This window comes from Camelus ferus, chromosome 13 (genome assembly GCF_009834535.1).
Source record: "Camelus ferus isolate YT-003-E chromosome 13, BCGSAC_Cfer_1.0, whole genome shotgun sequence".
In the NCBI taxonomy this organism is placed as follows: Eukaryota; Metazoa; Chordata; class Mammalia; order Artiodactyla; family Camelidae; genus Camelus; species Camelus ferus.
Window position 1 is genome coordinate 11,285,394 of NC_045708.1, and position 18,494 is coordinate 11,303,887.

General features: G+C 38.6%; 1 protein-coding gene across 1 annotated transcript in view; it reads right to left on the reverse strand.

The window, feature by feature from the left end:
* The window catches only part of SDHB (succinate dehydrogenase complex iron sulfur subunit B), a 29,245-nt gene that overhangs the window by 8,684 nt on the left and 2,067 nt on the right, over positions 1-18,494 (reverse strand). Inside the window, exons 2-3 of the mRNA XM_006188258.3 lie at positions 10,674-10,801; positions 998-1,083 (exon numbers count right to left, since the gene is read on the reverse strand). Coding sequence (XP_006188320.1) covers positions 998-1,083; positions 10,674-10,801 — 214 coding nt within the window. The remainder of the gene's footprint in view (positions 1-997; positions 1,084-10,673; positions 10,802-18,494) is intronic.

Consider the following 18,494-nt stretch of genomic DNA (forward strand, 5'->3'; position numbering starts at 1 on the left):
CGATTACAGCCATTGGTCTTGGCCCCAGCTGCCCTGTTTTGGTTTTATCCCAGGTTTTCCAAGCCTGGCCAGTGGAGTATACTGCCTGGGAGTGCAATTCTGGAATCTGACAACTCTGGCTGACTCCTGGCTCACCATCTATCTATGTGTCTTTCTGGAAGTCTCCCTGGGCCTCAGTTCCTTCATGTGTACACTGAGTGTAAATAACCATAGCACCTGTCCATCTCACTCTGTAAAGTCCATGGATGGAGCCTGCACATAGTCTGTGCTCCACAGCCGTCAGATCAGTCAGCCTTCATAGCACCCTGTGTGACTTTCCCCACACCTGAGTACCATTTGAATGATTAGGAATTTTCTTTAAATCAACTCATTTTAACTTAAATTCGTATTTTAAAAATCATTTTTATCAGTTACACTATCATTAGTAACTATATTTTTCTAGTACATAAAATAAATGCATAGCTATTAAAGTAAAAAATGCTGGTCTGCACACTGCCTGGAATCAGCCCCTGTGGCATCAGCAGCACACTGCAGGGACTGCTGTTCCCACCCAGAACATACCCACTGACCACCCGCTCTGTGCACATGTAATGCTGGGAGCTGGAGGGGAACACACGTCCCGCTGTTGGACAAGAGTCAAGTGTGACAAGCACCAGCTGGAAATCCCCCACTGCCCCTCTAATAATGAGCTCCGTGGTGGTCAGCCAGCATATCCGTGCTGGTCCTTTAAGGGTACAGTGGCTCACAGGGACCGCCAGATGCAGTGAATATGCAAGTGAAAACTCCTGAAGGGAAGCAAACTCAGAAACCAGAACTCGTAACACAGTTCAAATTTCCGACACTTCTGTCCAAGAAAAGAAACTATGACTGGTGGCAAGGTCACCTGGCAGAGCGCTGCAGCTGCCCTCCAGGTACCCCCCTCAGTTCTGGCCAGCCCAGGCCTCCTTTGGGAACCAGAGCAAAAGTGTCCGAGCCTAACGGGGAAGGAAACGCTTACCTTCTCTGCACGATCTTCGGAAGGTCAAGGTAGAATCAATTTCATTCTTAATCTTGATTAAAGCATCCAATACCATAGGGCCACAGCTGACCAAAAAAGAAAAAAATCCACAAAAGTAAAAAACAAACAGACTGACCCAGTTGTATGTATGTTAAGCTGAATCTCCCTACACTTTTATCATAATATGCTCTGAGACACCTGTGTATATTGGCTTTCTCAGGTCACATTCAGAAATTTTTTTTGATAATTTTATTTTTGTACATTCTTACACATTTTAAGTACTGCAGAGTTCTGTTCTGATGACCACACTGCACCCACATCTCTAGGAAATGGAAAGCTGAAGAAGTAGATAAGTATTTAGGTTAGGAAACAATTTCCACATACTGGCAGTTTTTGTTTTTCCTTCTAAAGCTCCCTGAAAAGTTTTCCCAAATAATTTATTCCAAATTTTAGTTTTGTTTTTTGGATGCAGCCAGTAAGTAGCTTTAGATGGTTAGTTAATAGCTTCCCATCTATAAAGCACAGAGAGCAACGCCTATGTCTCATAGGACTGTTGCAGGTGAATTTACACTCAGGAAAATGAAACACTCAGAGGAGAGTCTGCCACATACATTCAGTTTATTTATTTATTATTTTTTTATTTTCATTTTTAAACCCCTTTATTGTGGTATGGTTCCTGTACAGTAAACCACACATACTTTAGACGTACACTCTGATGAATTTTGATAGATGTATACACCAATGAAACCACCACCACAATCAAGATAGCTAACATTTCCATCACTCCTCAAGAGGTGCAATTCTTGAATTCCCAATTTATCCCTTCCCACCACCTTTAATCTCTGGTAACCGTAAGTCTGTTCTCTATGTCTGTGAGTCTGTTTCTGTTTTGTAGATAAGTTCGTTTGTGTCCTTTTTTTTTTTAGCTCATATACATTCAGTGTAACTGTGACTATCATCACGCAGAGACCATGATTCTATGGAAAGGCCTTCTCTTTGAAGGCCTTTATCTCTAAAATGGAATTAACATTTATATCACAGGATTATTATGAAGTTTAAATAAAAACATGTGATTTTCATAGAACCTGGCCCAGATAAGTGCTTAGCAAATTTATTTCCTGGTTGCCATCCCTCTACTCCTCTTAGCATTTTTCTAGATTTTAAAAAGCATGCCCCCCATTTCCTTTTTCCCTCAGCTTTGAGATCATTTTTGACAAATAATATTGTATAAATTTAAGGTGCACAATGGGATAATCTGATACATATATATAGTGAAATGATTACCATATTAAGGTTAGTTAACACATCTACATTATCTGTACACATTTCTATCAACATGCCACACCCTTTTCACTGTATCTCTGCTAACACTGGGAATTGTAACCTTTAAAAACCTCTGCTATTCTGAGAATGGAGAAATGTTATTATTGTCAGCATTTTAATTTGGGATCTTTGAATACTACAGTGGTCAAATAATTGTCATAAATTAATTCAACTATCTTCACCAATTATTTATTAAAAGCCTGCTCTGTACCAGGTTCTGTTATAGGTGCTAAAGATACACCAGAGGACAAAACAGATGAAAATTTCTGCCTGCAAAGAGTGTTTATTCTAAGTGGCCTAATTCTATAAATTCAGCCTGTCCACGTTCTTTGCCTCTTTGTTTACTGAAATCTTGGGTTCCCCCTCCTCCAAATTAAAGATTTGAGCCTATCATCTTGTAAAGGAAAACCTCTTCTGTTTTTCACTACTCCACTACTACTCATCCCAGTATTTGACCTCTGGTCATCAAATGTGTGGGTCTTTTTCCCACACTAAGCAATTCTGCAACACCAAGTGGGTGTCCCACAATGTAACTCAGTTCTGACACCATCTATCGGAGGTTCTCATGACCCCCTCCTTCGGTTTGCTATGGTGGCTCACAATTCAAATATTTAACTGGTTTATTATAAAAAGACACAACTCTGGAACAATCAAATGGAAGAGACGCACAGGGGAAGGAAAGTATGTGGGAAGGGGAGGAGAGCTTCCATTTCCTCCTCTGCAGGCCCCTCTCCCAGCACCTCTTGGAGTCTACCAGCCCAAGCTCTGAACACCCTGTCCCTCAAGGATTTTTATAGAGGCTTTAATTACACACGGTTGGTTGATCACATCATTGGCCATCTGTGAGTGGTTCAACCTCTAGCCCCTCTCCTCTCCCAGGAGGTCAGGGAGGGAGCTGAAAGTTCCAGCCCTTTAATCGCATGGCTGGATCCCCTAGCAACCAGCCCCCAACCAGTGGTCACCTAGGCTTTTAATGAATCACCTCATTAATATAAACTCAGGTGTGGTTCAAAGGGCCTTGTTATGAATAACAAAAGATACTCATTTCACCTTTACTATTTATCTGAAGTTATTTCAGGAACTGAGAACAAAAACGAAATATAACAAAAGATAACCCTACAGCGTTTATTCTTTAGGATTACAAGGGTTTTGGAAGCTGGAAATCCCGGATAAGACCAAACATATAGCACAGCATCACACATCTATTACACCTATTGCTGATCCTGCCCCTGCCCTCAACCCGCAACTGGCTATGTGACTTCCAATTCTGGTTAACAGAATTTATAAAACACACATAAAATCTAAGTGTTTACATTGTTAAAAGCTGACCATTTTACCCCTTACGATACTATCCCTTTTTAAGTCTAAAAAGACTACACCTCTTCCTGAGGTCTGATGAATATTTTGAATTTTCTTCTAGTTTTTACATTTTAAAATTATTCCCCCAAAACTGCAAAAATGGCTAGTCAATTATCCCAGATCAATGACTAACTAAACCTTCTTTTGCCTCTGATTTGTGATATTCCCCCTCCACCTAACCCATTCTATACTAGCATCTTATATATAGTGAAGTCCACTTTGGGACTCTTTTTTTATTCTAATGACCTATCTTTTCTTGTCCTGCATGTTTTAAATTATGTACATCAATTCTACTTACTCATTTTTTTAAGTTACAAAAGCTAATATCTGCATCTTATAAAAATTTCAAATATAATTAGTTAAAAAGCCAAAGCCCTTCCTTTCAACTGTCTCATGATAAATTTCATAATAGGTAGGCACTATTAAGAATTTGGTATCAGTTTTCTCAGACTTAAAAAAAAGTGCAATATATATATATATATATAATAGCATCTTGCTTTTTTCATTCACGACTCCACCAAAGGACTGTAATTAACTAGCCATTTTCCTATGGAAGAACACTTAGGTTGCTTAAACTCCTTCTCTGTTAATACACAATGCTGCAAATAACATTTTTGTACATAGATATCAAGCTTGTTTTGGCTATTCTTTGTCCCTTGCATTTCCATGTGAATTTTAGGATCAGCTTGTCAATTTCTGGGAAAAAAAAAAAAAGAGAGAAAAAAAAAAAAAAGAGAAAAAAAAAAAAAAAGGCTGGTAGGGTTTGAGAGTGATTCTGTTGAGTCTGTAAATCAATTTGGGGGCGCACTGCCACCTTAAAAATACTAAGTCTTCCAACCCAGAAACATGAAATGTCTGTCCTTTTGTTTAGGTATTTGTTAATTTCTTTCAGCAATGTTTTATAATTTTCAGTCTTGCATGTTGTTTGCCAAGTTTGTTCCTAAGTATTTTATTCTTTTTGATGTTGTTGTAAATAGAATCATTTTCTAATTTTAGGATTGTTCATTGCTGGTATAGAAATAAAATTGATTTTTATATACTTACCTTGTATCCTACAACTTTGCTGAACTAATTTATTAATTCTAGTAACTTTTTGGTGTGAATTTGTTAGGATTTTCTATATATAAGGTCATGTCATCTGTGAAGAGAAACGGTTTCCTTCTTCCTTTCCAATTTCCTTTTATTTCTTTTCCTTGCCTTATTTCCCTGGTGAAAACCTCCAGTAAAATTCTGAACAGCTGATGCTGGTATAAAAAAATTATTTTTGCACACTGACCTTGTGTCCTGCAACCTGTTAAATTTACTGTGTTCTTGTAGTTCTGTAGATTCCGTGGAATTTTCTGTGTAAACAATCATGTAATTTGTGACTAGAGATGATTTTATTTTCTCCCTTTCAATCATCATGTCTTTTATTTCTTTTACCTGCCTTTACTCACTGGTAAGACTGTCCACTAGAATGCTGAATAGAAATGGAGAGTGGATATCTTTGCTTTGTTCCGGTCTTATGGGTAAAGTATTCAATATTCACAATTAAGTATGCTGTGTTAGGTTTTTTCCGTACTTTTTATCTGGTTGAGGAAGTTCCCTTCTTTTCCTAATTCGCAATTATGGTTTTTCTCCTTTATCCTTTATGTGGTGAATTACAATGACTGATTTTCCAATGTTAAGCCAACTTCATATTCCTGGGATAAACTGAAACTTGGTCATTAAGGCATTATTCCTTTTTACAGACTGCTAGATTTGATCTGCTAAAATTTCTTTCTTTTTTTTTTCCTTTTTCAGTTTTATTAGGTAATTATTACAGTTTGACTGCACATGTGCATTATATTGCATGTGAATACATATATACAGTATACTGCACATATTTTTTTTTTTTAGTTTCCATACATGTACTGATCATTGTTTCTAAGAACAGATTAGAGCTTTAGCTTTTTAACCTTACATAGTTATTAAAGGAATAAGGCCAACCACATACTAAGAATCAACAGAATGTGGTAATCCAATCATAAAGGACAGTTACACATATTCAAAGATCAGCTAAGATTTCTTGAGGATTTTTGTGTCTATGTTCGTGAAAGATACCAATCTGTAATTTTCCCTTCTGTAATGTCTTTGTTAGATTTTGGTATCAGGTTATGATGATCTCATAAAATGAACCAGGAAATGATTATTCCTGTTTATTTTCTGAAAGAACACTGGTGTTAGATTTTTCTTAAATGTGTGGTATGATTCACCAGTGAAGCCATCTGGGCCTGGAGTTTTCTGTGTGAAAGTGTTTTTGGTAACACATTCAATTTCTATAACAGACATAGAACTATTTATATTTTCTATTTCATGTTATAGCAGTCTGGTAAGTTATGCTTTTCCAAGGAATTTGTCCATTTCATCACATTATTGAATTTCTTATGAAGTTATACATAACACACTCGGCATTATTTTCGTATCCATAGGATCTGTTTTGATAACCCTTCTATCTTGATATTGGGATTTTGTTTTCTCTCATTTTTGACCAGATTGGCTAGAAGACGATCAAATCTGTTATTTCCAAAAACATAACTTTTGGTTTCATTTATTTCTTCTATCAGCTGTCTCCCCCCATTCTATTTGTTTTTATTTTTATTATTTCCTTCTTTTTACCTGCTTTAGCTTACTTCCCTCTTCTTTTTCTACCTCCTTAAAGTAGAATTTTAGATCACTGATTTTAAACCTTTCTTTTTTTAATATATGCATTTGAAGCTATAAATTTCCCTCTAAGCATTGCTTTAGATGCATCTTGCATATTTTAAAATGCTGTATTTTCATTAACATTTAGTTCAATATAGTTTCTGATTTCCCTTGTGGTTTCTGCTTTGATGCATGAATTATCTTACTGTTACTGCTTTAAATTTTAATTCCATTGTGGCCAGAGAATATACTCTGTAAGATTCCTACTTTTTGAAATTTACTGAAATTTGCTTTATGGCCCAGTGTCTTAGTGAATGTAGCACGTGCAATTGAAAAGAATGCATATTTCACAACTGTTGGTGTACTGTCTCAAAAATATCAATTAAATCGAGGTGGTGATAATGTTCAGATTATCTAGTCTTTACTTTTAAATTTAGTTGTATCAGTTGCTGAAATAACTGCTGATGGTTATGTGTTCCTTAAATTCCTTAAGTCCTTTAATTCTGTCAATTTTGAGCTCTGTTATGCCTGCATACACATTTATGATTGCTATGTCTTCTGATAAAATGGTACCCTTATCTTTAGGAAACATCCCCTCCTACTTCTGGTAGTATTTTTTGCCTTGTAGTCTGCTCTATCTGACGTTACCACAGCCACTCTATCTTTCTTATGCTTAATGAAGTTTGCATAAATATTGCTTTCTATTCTTTCACTTTCAACCTGCATCTTTATATTTAAAGTGCATTTTTTTTTTGGTAAATAGCATGTGATTGGGCTTTGCTTCTTTATCTATTCTGACAATCTCTGCCTTTGAATTGGAGTGTTTAGTCCCTTTATACTTGATGTACTTACTGATATGGTTGGATTGGGTCTATCATTTTACTATTTGTTCCAACATTTTTCTCCCCTGTTCTTTCCTTCCTTCTTTTAAGTAGTATTTTTAGATTAAGTAAATATTTTTAAATTCCATTTTATATATATATATATAAAAATTCCATATATATATATAAAAATTCCATATATATATATATATATATATATATATATATATATATATATATATATATATATATATCTATATATCTATCTCTGTATTTAAAAAATGGTTACTCTGGAATAAGTCCTTAAGTTTTCAGTCTATTTAGAGTTAGTATTGCATCACTTCATGTAATGTAAGAACCTTCCAACCTTGTAGGTCAACTTGCTCCCAGCTCTCAAGATACAGTTATCATATGCATTACATCTATGTAAGATATATTTTACGTAATGCAATACTATAATTTTGCTTTAAACAGTTGTATCTACTTGAATACAATTAAGAGGAAAAAATGGTTTTATATTTAACACATCTGGTGCTTTCTGTTACTTTCCTAACAGCTGAGTTTCTACGTGGTATTATTTTTACTTCAGCCTGAAAAACTTCCTCTTTCATGTGGTTTCAGGCTATGAATTCTTTTACTTTCTATTATCTGAAAATATCTTAAAAAAATTTTTTTTATAGTTTTTTTTTAATGGGGGGAAGTAATTAGGTTTGTTTGTTTGTTTATTTAATGGAAGTCCTGGGAATTGAACCCAGGATCTCATGCATGCTACGCATGCACTCTACCACTGAGCTATACCCTCCCCACTTGAAAATGTCTTAAGATTATCTTCCTCTTGAACAATCTTTTTGTTGAATCCAGAATTCTAGTTGACAGTGTTTTTTCGTTTGGTAATTTAGAGAAGTCATTCCATTGGCTTTCGGCTTCTCTAATTTCTGATGAGTAGTAGATAATCATTCACATTGTTTCCCTGTATGTATTGTTTTTCTCTCATGGCTTTCAAGATTTTTCCTCTATTTTTGATCTTCAGTAATTTGATTATGATGTGCTTGAATGGTTTTCTGTGTACTTACCCTGCTTGGGGTTCACTAAGCTTCTTGAGTATGTAAACTGTTTTTCACAAGCTTGAGAAATTCTTGGCCATCACTTCTTAAATATATTTTTTGCTTATTCTCCAACTCCACTCCTTCTGGGACTACAATTACACATATGTTAGATCTTCTGATACTGTTCCATAGATAAACAAGTTTCTCTCCTTTTATAAAAATCTTTGTTTCTTTTTTGTCTTAAGAACAGATAATTGCTAGTAATCATTTTCAGTTTCACTGAATTTTCCCACCGTCACTTCCAATCTACTGTTAAGCCTATCCAGTCAATTTTCTATTTCAGATATTGTATTTTTCAGTCCAGATTTTCCACTGGTTCTTTTTAAATAGTTTCTACCTCCCTGCTAAGACTTCACATCTCATTGTGAGTGTATCTTCCTTTATCTATAAGCACAATTATCATCGCTTAAAATCCTTGTCTGCTAATTCCAATAAATGGGTTGCTTCAGGCTGGTCTCCACTGACGGTCTTTTCACTTGAGCACGTGTCATGTTTCAGTGTTTCTTTGTAAGATTAGTAATTCTGGATTGTATGCCGGACCTTGTAACATGTTGTAGTACCTTGGACTGTGTATTTCTCAGAAGAGTGCTGATTTTATTTTTTTTTAAAGCAACAATTAGTATTGCTGAACTCAAGACTGGGGCAGAGAGTTTGGGGCTCCCTCTCTGTGCTTCTTTCCAGGATTTCCCCCTCATTTTCTGGTTGTTCAAGCTTGTAAGACTGTGTTTTTTTTTTTTTTTTTAAATCAAGCTTTAGCCCTTGCACCCTCACATCAACTGGGGCTTGCCCTCAGGTAAAAAAAAACATGCAAGAACAGTTTATTTACCCAAGTAACATTCTATTCTTCCAAGTGTCGTCTCCCTTCCAGTGTCGGCCTGCTTTGGTCACTCTCCTGTGCCTTCAGGTTGCTGCTTCTTATATTTATCTTATAAACCAGAGTGAATAGTTATTATTTGTGGGAGGGCTAGTCTGATGAAAGCTATTCTGCCATTACTGGATGTAAATGCAATCACTTAAAATTTTTTACCATCAAAAAATAATGATTAATTTAACTCTTTCAGTTTAAATCACATTCTATAAGTTTTAATTTGCAATGTTTTTATTTTCTAAGTATCTGATAATATTTTATTTATTCCTTAATCAAGTAGTTATTTAAAAGAGTGCTTTTTAATTTCTAAGTAATTTGGGTTTTTTGTTTTTAATAAGAATTTTTGTTTTATTGTATTATGGTCAGCAAATGTGGCCTGTACAATTTTCTTTTCTTTGAATTTTACTAATAATTTTTGGTTGCTGAGTATCTGATACTTTTGTCTGCTTGAGAAGATTATATATCAGTTAACTCTATTTCAGTAACAGAGTTATGTATTGATAAAGAGAGTAAAAAAGACTTTTAGAGTATTAGTAGTTTCAAATAATTTTTTTGATGCCATGGAAGCTTTTGTTCAAAAGAAATAAAACACTTACTCATTTACAAATAAAGCAGATCATAAAACAGGACAGTCTGGTTACACAGGGGAGAGGGAGGTGTGGAGCAGCGCGAAGCTAGAGCCCAGCTCACCAGGTCTTCCTCTGGCTGCCTGGGGTGATCCTTTAAAGTGGAAGATGATGGAAGAGGAGTGGTGCAGAGAGATGTAATGTGACGGGCTCAACCTGCTGCTGCTGGCTCTGAAGGTGGGGACTATTAGCCAAGGGATGCAGCAGCCTCTAAAAGCTGCCAGTGGCCCTCAGCTTACAGCTGACAAGAAAATAGGGAACTTGGTCTTAATAAGCAACTGAATTCTGCCAACAGCTCAAATGAACAGAAAAGATTTTCCCTTAGTCTCTGGAAAGGAACACAGCCTGCTGACACCTTGATTTTAGTCGTGAGACCTTTACCAGAATTTTAACCTATAAGATAATAAATCTTTGTTGTTTTAAGCCACTAAGTTTGTGGCAGTTTGTTATGACAAAAATAGAAAGCTAATGTATGGATCATTTTTAATATTTTAACTATATCCCTATCTCGTCCTATCACCATTCTGGGCAAGATTACAGTATGCATCACTATTATATAATACATAGGTCCAGACACATAAAATTAACATGAAAACATCGAATATTTTAAAATTGTAATGTGTTAAATGACTTCAAATACTATGCAGAAAGCCAACTCTACCAGTATTACTAGAAGTCATTACACTCTGATGTGCAGGGAGGAAAGGAATTTTGTAAAAGTTATTCTTCTTGGTACTATCTTTTTGAATCAGGTACCTACCTCACTCTTGTTTTAAAAAGCGATGATAAATTCCAGAGCCATGGATAATCTGTTTTTAAACCTTCCAAGGATGGGAAAAGCAAGTCCCTGAATCAGATCAAAAGCTCACCTTCATTTTTCAAATATCTAGCTTTCACAGAGATACTCACTTATTCAAATCAATTTCGTAAGTTTGCATATGAGGTTTATCTCCAGTCTTGTCTGGGTCCCATCGGTAGATGGCAAATTTCTTGATTCGGGGAGCTGTGGCTGCAGCTGTCTGGGCCCTGCGGCAAGCCTGAAATTGAACAAGTTCACAAGAAGAAAAAATTTAAATTATTGAAAATGCAAGTAAATCCTTCTATTTAGCTGGCACTTATAAACAGCAACACTAGATACAAATCCACACTTTACTGAAACACAGTCTTGGGAAAAGCAGTCATCCAAAATCCAACACACAGCACTAAGCACCTATAATATGCCACACATGGTGCTGGGGACTGGTGAAATGGCCCTTAATAAAACAGACAAAGCTTTTTTGCTCTCATAGAATCTACTTTGCAGTCAGCAAGAGAGAAATGAAATATTCACAATAAAGTGCAGAGAGGGAAGAATACGGCAGAGACTTACTGTAAGCAGAGTAAGTGGTCAGGGAAGGCTCCATAAATGATATTTAAGCTGAGGTTTGATGAACAGGGAGGGATTAAGGCAGGAGGAAGGGGTGTTATAGGCTGAGGGAACAACTTGTGTAGAGGCCGGGATGGGGGAGAGCACAGACATCTGTGAGGAACTGAGGAAAGCCCAGTGTGAAGCAGGGGACTTAGCAGGGGTGGAAGAGTGGCAGATTTGAGGAAGTCAAGAAAGACTTATAAGTTTTGATTTTATCCTAACAGCAATGAGAAGCTAACAGGAACTTATTAGGTGGGTGACATAATCATTTTTATTTTTGAGAAGAACATTACTGGTTTACAAAGGAAGAATTGTCTGCTGACATCTGGGGAAACCAGTTAGAAAGCTACCGCAGTTGTCAAAATGAGATACTGGTGTTTTTAGATTAGGCATCTCATTCTGCAGCATGGTCACAAAATACCAAAGACAGAGTGGCTTAAACAACATTTACTTCTCTCGGTTCTGGATGGAGGCCAGAAGTCCAAGATCAAGGTGTCAGACTTGGTGTTTAGGGAGATCTTGGTTTGTAGACAGCCGCCTTCCTGCTGTATCCTCACATGTTGGAGAGAGACCTCATGTCTCTTCCTTTTTTATATAAAGGCGTTAATCCTATCATATGGGCCCTACCCCCACAACCTAATCTAACCCTAATTCCCCCTCAAAGGCTCCATCTTCAAATACCATCACACTGGGGATTAAGGCTTCCACACAGGAATCTGGGAGGAACATAAACATGCCCGTCCACAGCACTGCAGCAGGAAACAAGATAAAGAACACTGTATCTGAAAGCAGGACAAATTGGGTGAACTAACAGCTGAGTCCTGCTCTCTCTGATGATTCTCTTACATCTCCTGGGCCCTTACAGTCTCTGCCAGTGGGTTTCACACAGCGAGCCAAGGAGTCCTGCAGCGCCAGCCAGGGCTGCTGTGAGAGGATCAGGGTAAGATGGTGGGCCTGACTTCCCTCCCTCCTTCACCCACAACCGCCTCCTGATAAGACTGTATTTGCAAAAAAACGGTGCTGTTGCTCAAAAGAAAATTTATATTTACATTTATACTCATTTTTAAAGCTCAGAGATCAAGTGATTGAGCCCATGATTACAGAGCAACTGAGTGGAGCCAGGATTTGGAACCCACGTCTGTCTGTCTGGCTCCAAAATATGTTCCTAAACACTGTACTGTCTGACTTATTTGAAAATATTCTCAGGTCTCTTCTTGGTGCTGTTTTCTTCTCTTTATGTCATAATTCCTTGAGGGCATGTGTTTAGTCAGGGTTCTCCAGAGACCGAGAACCAATGGGGTGTACATATATACACATATATGAAGAGATTTATTATAAGGAACTGGTTCATGTGATTATAGGGGATAACAAATCCCAAGATCTCCAGCTGGCAAGCTGGAGACCCACGAGAGCCAGGGCTGTAAATCCAGTCCAAGCCTGAAGGCCCGTGAATCAGGACAGCTGATGATGCAGTGCCAGCCCAAAGGCCCGCAGGCTCAAAACTCAGGAAGAGTCGATGTTCCAAGTCCAAAGGCAGGAGGAAACCTGACATCCCAGTTTGAAAGCAGGCAGGCAGGAGGAACTTCCTCTTATTCGGAGGAGGGTCAGCCTGTGCTTCTATTCAGGCCTCTAACTGACTGGAAGAGGTGTACCCATGTTAGGGGGGCAATCTGCACTACTCAGTCTATCAATTTAAATGTTAAACTCATCCAAAAACACCCTCACTGAAACACCCAGAGTGACATTTGACCAACAATCTGGGCCCAGTGACAACCTGGACACGTAACATATAACAGAACGGACCAGGTTATATTTACATCTCTAGCGTGCCTGGTCGTGGCCTCTATTCAGCAGTTCAATCCATGGTTATGAAAGACTGAAGAGCAAAAACTGAGCATTAGACCATTGCACACATGTGGTTTACTTTAAATGCACTTTAAAATGCTGAATAGTGCAACCGACATCAAGCCATTAACAAATAAAACAAAAATACCCCTCTGTATATGGCATTTACCAATAACTAAGTTGGCAGCCAGCTGTCCCCATCCCATTGTCCTTGAAGCCCTTTTCTATTTAGGCAGATGAAACAAGGCAGAGACCATACCAGTGCCCGCTGAGCTTCTACTATGGTGATGAGGAGGGCAGGGGCCTGCCAGTCCGAGTGGCACTTATAACTTGACCCTCAATTTGTGGAGAGAAAAATTCAGACTATATTCCAGGCCAGCTAATACTCTTATAAACTGTTAAAGAAAGTAAAAACTCTTAAAGTTAACTGAGTAATTACCGGAAAGGCAATGGCATTTGTTACCTTGCTGGCAAAAAGCACCCCAAATTAAATGAAGCTGGAAATAGAAAATCAGCTGTCAGTACGAAAGAAGAAAACAGATGAAGAAAATGAAAGTGAAGGTGAGGATGAAAGCTGTATTTTATCTTATCATCTAGCTGGCTAAGATCATTAATAAAAGGAAAGCCATTTCTGCATAGGAACATTTTCCACTAGTGACTCCATTTTGTGAATTGACAGGAACATCTGGCTGGCGCCACCTTGTGGTACTTAGGAAAAAGTGAAAAGATTCCTAAGACAGCAGCTCCAGCAGCCTTTGCTTGCTTAATACATCCCCCTTTCTTTTTTGTTTCTGTTAGATTTAATGAGGTATAATTCATTACAATAAAACTCACCAATTTTAAGTGTATAATTTGATGAGTTTTGATAAAGTTGTATATTTACTATCACAATTATGACAGTATTTCCATTCAAAAAGTTCTCCAGTGTTTGTTTACAATCAGTGCCCTCTCCCTCTCCCTGGCACCTGATTGGCTCTCTACCACTGCAAATGTGCCTTTTATGGAATTTCATAAATGCAATGAGACAGCACATGTTGTGTCTAGCTTCTTTCACTCAACATCATGCTTCTGAGATTCATCCATGTTGTTGCATATATCCAGAGTTTTTTTAAATTACACTTTTAATTTGGAAATAACAGTAGAACCATACACATCTGTTAAGAAATAATACTGAGTTCCCATGTACCCTTTACTCAGTTTCCTCCAGTGGGAACAACGCTCAAAACTACAGCACAGTATCACAACCAGAATATTGACACTGATAGGGACAAGACACAGAACATAATTTCTATCACCACAAGATCTGCTCTTTTATAGTCACAACCATGTCCCTCGTGCTTCCCATCCCTATTCCTGAACTCACAGCAATCACTAATCTGCCACATTTGAAGAATGTTATCTAATGCAATCATCTGGTATGTAACTTTAGGGAATTGGGGTTTTCCCCATTCAGCATAATTCTCTGGAGATTCAGCCAAGCTGCTGTGTGCCTCAATAGTCGCTTCTTTCTATTACTGAGGAGTGTTCCACGGTATGATGCACCAGTCTGTTAAGCTGTTCATCCACTGAAGGATCTGCAGGCTGTTTCCAAGTTCTGGGCTATTATGAATGAAGTTGTAATGAACATTTGTGGGTAAGTTCTGGTATGAACAGAAGTCTTCATTTCTCTGGGATAAACGCCCAGGAATGTAACTGCTGGGCTGTATGGTAGTTACATGTTTAACTTTTTAAGAAATGGCAGCTTAAACTTTCCTAGAGTGGGTGGCTGCTGTGCCTGAGGTAGGTGGTAGGGAGAGAGGGATAAAATGCCTTAAAAAATATGTAACATCTTCTTCTTTTTTTTTAACCAAAACATCAGTAACACTTGGAGTTTAAACAGAACCTGGGGTTTGGGGTTGTCAGCTATCACTTCTTGGTTCTAAAGCCTGACTTGACAGTATTGTCAGTGGGCATCAGGCCCCCAGCTCTATCAAGCTCAGTTTCACTCCAAAAAGACCTGTCAAAGATGACCGTGGTTATCTGCAATGAGTCCTCGCTTTAACAGCTCTTTCTAATACCTAATATATCTGCTTTCTATCCACTGTACAAAGACACAAAGGTCTAAACTTGATCATGCAGATCTTCCCAAAAGGGACTGGGCTCATTTAGAAAGCATTAAAAAAAAAAAAAAAAGGCTTATCATAAAAATGATGCAAGGCAAAAGCAATGCAAGGATTTATCACAACGAGGTATCATAAAGTGATAAGTCCCAACATAAGTTTCAGGGTACGCCAAAGTGTCACTCATTTTTTTTTCAAAACAGCTTATTTAATTTCACTGTGAGTTAAAAATGTACGTAATACAACACTTAGTGGGGAAGGGGGTGCTAACAGGAATGAGGGGAGAAGATACTGAAATCAGAATGATCAGAGCAGGTTGTGGTTCTAAAAGTGATGAGCTCTGCTCATCTTGAGGGCTGCACTAGGAGTTAATCCACAGGATTATGATAATAAAATTCCCAAATAGAGAAGTCTAAAAATTTGTTCTGCAGGTGTTCGTAGTAGAAGTAAATAGCTTTTATTCACTGAACCCTTACCACGTGCCAGATGTTGCACTAAATTATCTCTAACCTTTACAACATCTCTATAAGGGAAGTTTAATTATTCACAATTAAAAAATGAGCAAACAAAAAAAGAGCCAGGATTCAAACACAGGTCATCTGACTCCAAAGCTCAACCTTTTAGCCACCGTACAGTGGTGAAAATGCAAATTCAAAATAGAACAGCACAAAAAGATAATTCCTTTCCCCCCAAAGATCCAAGGAACAAGAGAAATTGTTACTTTGCTCACACAATCAGCAAGGTTTTCAGGTGGTGGGTGGTCTAGATACACTCATTCACTTATTTGTTCGATAAATAATTACGGGGCAGTTACTATGCCCCAGGGACAGTTCTAGGCTTTGGGGGATCAAGGACAAAACAGACATACATTCTGGTCCTGGTGGATTGTGATTGGAGGGAAAACACACAAATAAAATCTACAGTCTGTCAGGCAGTGAGAAACGCCGTGAAGTGGGAGAGAGAGGCAGGGAACAGGGATCCTGGCTACAATTCTAAACCAGGCGGCCAGGGAAGACTCCACCGATAAGGTGACTATTGAGCAAAGACCTGAAGGAGGTGAGTAAGGAAGCCACACAGAATCTAGAGGAAGAGCAAACCAGGCAGAGGGAACACTGAGCGTAAAGATCATGAGGTGGGAATGTGTCTGAGGAGCAACGAGGCACCAGTGGCAGCTGAGAATGGAGTGTGTGAGGGGACAGGGACAGGGACAGGAGAGGAAGTCAGGACATTAACAGGAGAGGCAGATCACGGAGGGCTTTGGAGGGGTTTCTGCTTTTACCCCGAGTAAGATGGGAAATTACTGTGAGGTTCTGAGCAGAGAAGTGACCAAGTCAGACAAGTTTTGAAAGGATCATACTGTCTTCTGTTTTGAGAATTAACTGTAGAGCTGCAAAGATGAACATGAGAAAACCAGGTAGGAAGTGGCTGCAATAACCGGCTGAGAGCTGATGAAGGCCTGAACCAGGCTGGTGGCTGTGGAAATGGTGAGCAGTGGTTAGTTTTTAAATTTGCTTACAGAAGGGATGTGGGGCAAAGAACAAGGATGACTCCAAAGCTTTTGGCCCAAGTCATGCGAAGGATGGAGCTGCATCAACTGAGTAAAGTGGGAAAAGAAAGTTGGTGTGTGTGTGTGGCAAGTGGAGTGCCAGGATTTTGGTTTAGGGCAAGCAAAATTTATTAAATGTATTAATTACTAAATATCCACATGGAAATCTTGAAAATGAAGTTAGGTGGCCAAGCCAATCTGAAGATCCAGGGTGAGGTCTGGGCTGCAGACATGAATTTAGGAGTTCCCAGCATACATGGTAAGTGGCATCTAAAGCCCAAGGGAGTGTCTATAATGACAAGGCCTAAGGACCGAGCCCTGTATTTAGAGTTTGGGCAAATGAGGAGAAATCAGCAAAGGGAGACAGAAAGAACTGTCAGCGTGGGAGGAGGAAAGCCTGGAGACTGGGAGATCCTGGAGGTCAGACCAAAAAGTGTTCTGAGGAGGGAGTGAACAAGAGTGATGAATGCTTCAGAGGGCAAAGTACCATGAGAACTGAGAAATGATTTAACAAAGTCAGGGTCACTGGTGACCCTGACCCAAGTGCTTTCTGTGAAGTGGTACGGGTGAGAAGTCTGGAATAGGTTTGTGAGAAAATGGTGGGGAGGGGAGATGAATTTTGGTCAGTGAGTTTAGAGGCCTTTTGAGAAATTTTTCTATAAAAATGAGTAGAGAAATGGGGTGATAGTTAGATAATGGCTTTTTTTTTTCAAGATGGGAGAAATTACACCATGTTTGAATGCTGCTGCTGCTGCTGCTGCTGATCTGATAGAGAAGAAAAAACTTGTAACGCAGGGGTGAGGGGAGAATTGCTGGAGAGCAAGCTCTGAATAAGCGACGGGACACAGAGCCGTGAAGGGCAGCCACAGAGTGCTGCCAGTTCCCCACAGTAACAAGCAGAAAAGGAGAGAATACAGGCTGAAGGGGGAAGGTGGGCAAAAATTTGAGGGTTTTGGTAGCCTATGCATAAATTTATCCTATAAATCTACGATGGAAGGGGTCCTTCAAGAGCATTTCTATCTCAACCTACAAAGCTAATGTGCATTCAAAGCTGAGCATACCTTTGTAGAACATCTTGCATAAGATTAAATTCATAGTTTATAATTTAAGGGAAGAAGCAAGATAATCAACGACTGGACTGAAACCAGACTGAGGATGAGAAGGGTGAATTCTGGCTTGTGTGGAAGGCAGCCTGTTACTTCTCTAGGAATGCTCCCTTAAGGAGCAGGCTTGGGGCTAGACAGAGCAGATTTAGGCTTGGAGGTGGGAGAGAAAAGTGTGGAACCGGAGAGGAGAAAGGCAGGGAGGTCTGTGTAAACCTAAGTAAAACACAAGGTGCAGGCTGGTTTCTGAAATGTGTGAGCGGCACTGGTTCAAATCCAAGCTCTTACGCTTAGTAGCTGGATGTACTCTGGCAAATTACTTAACCTGATTTTATTTCCTCTTTTGTAAGAAAGTAGGAAGTATTAAAAATCCACCTCATAAGATTAACTGAAGGGCCAGGCTTCTAGCGTTGCTCAGAAAATAATTTCCGCTTTTCCATGTGGATAACAGTATTAATTCTTGTATTATTCTGATTGGCAGGCAGGAATCCTAAGCCCTGACCTTGCGAGGAGCTATCAGATACACAGCAGAAAGTAGGTGGCACTTGCCCTCAAGGAGTACATAGTCCAGATGAAGTATTGAGGCAATACAAACAGCTAATACAGTACAGTTAAATACTTAACCGGCAGAACTGTGGTTCAGTGGTGGAAGGTAATGCATAAAAAGAATTCAGAAGAGAAATCCTACTATGCCCCAGACTCCTAGGAACTTGAATATGCCCAGAGGTA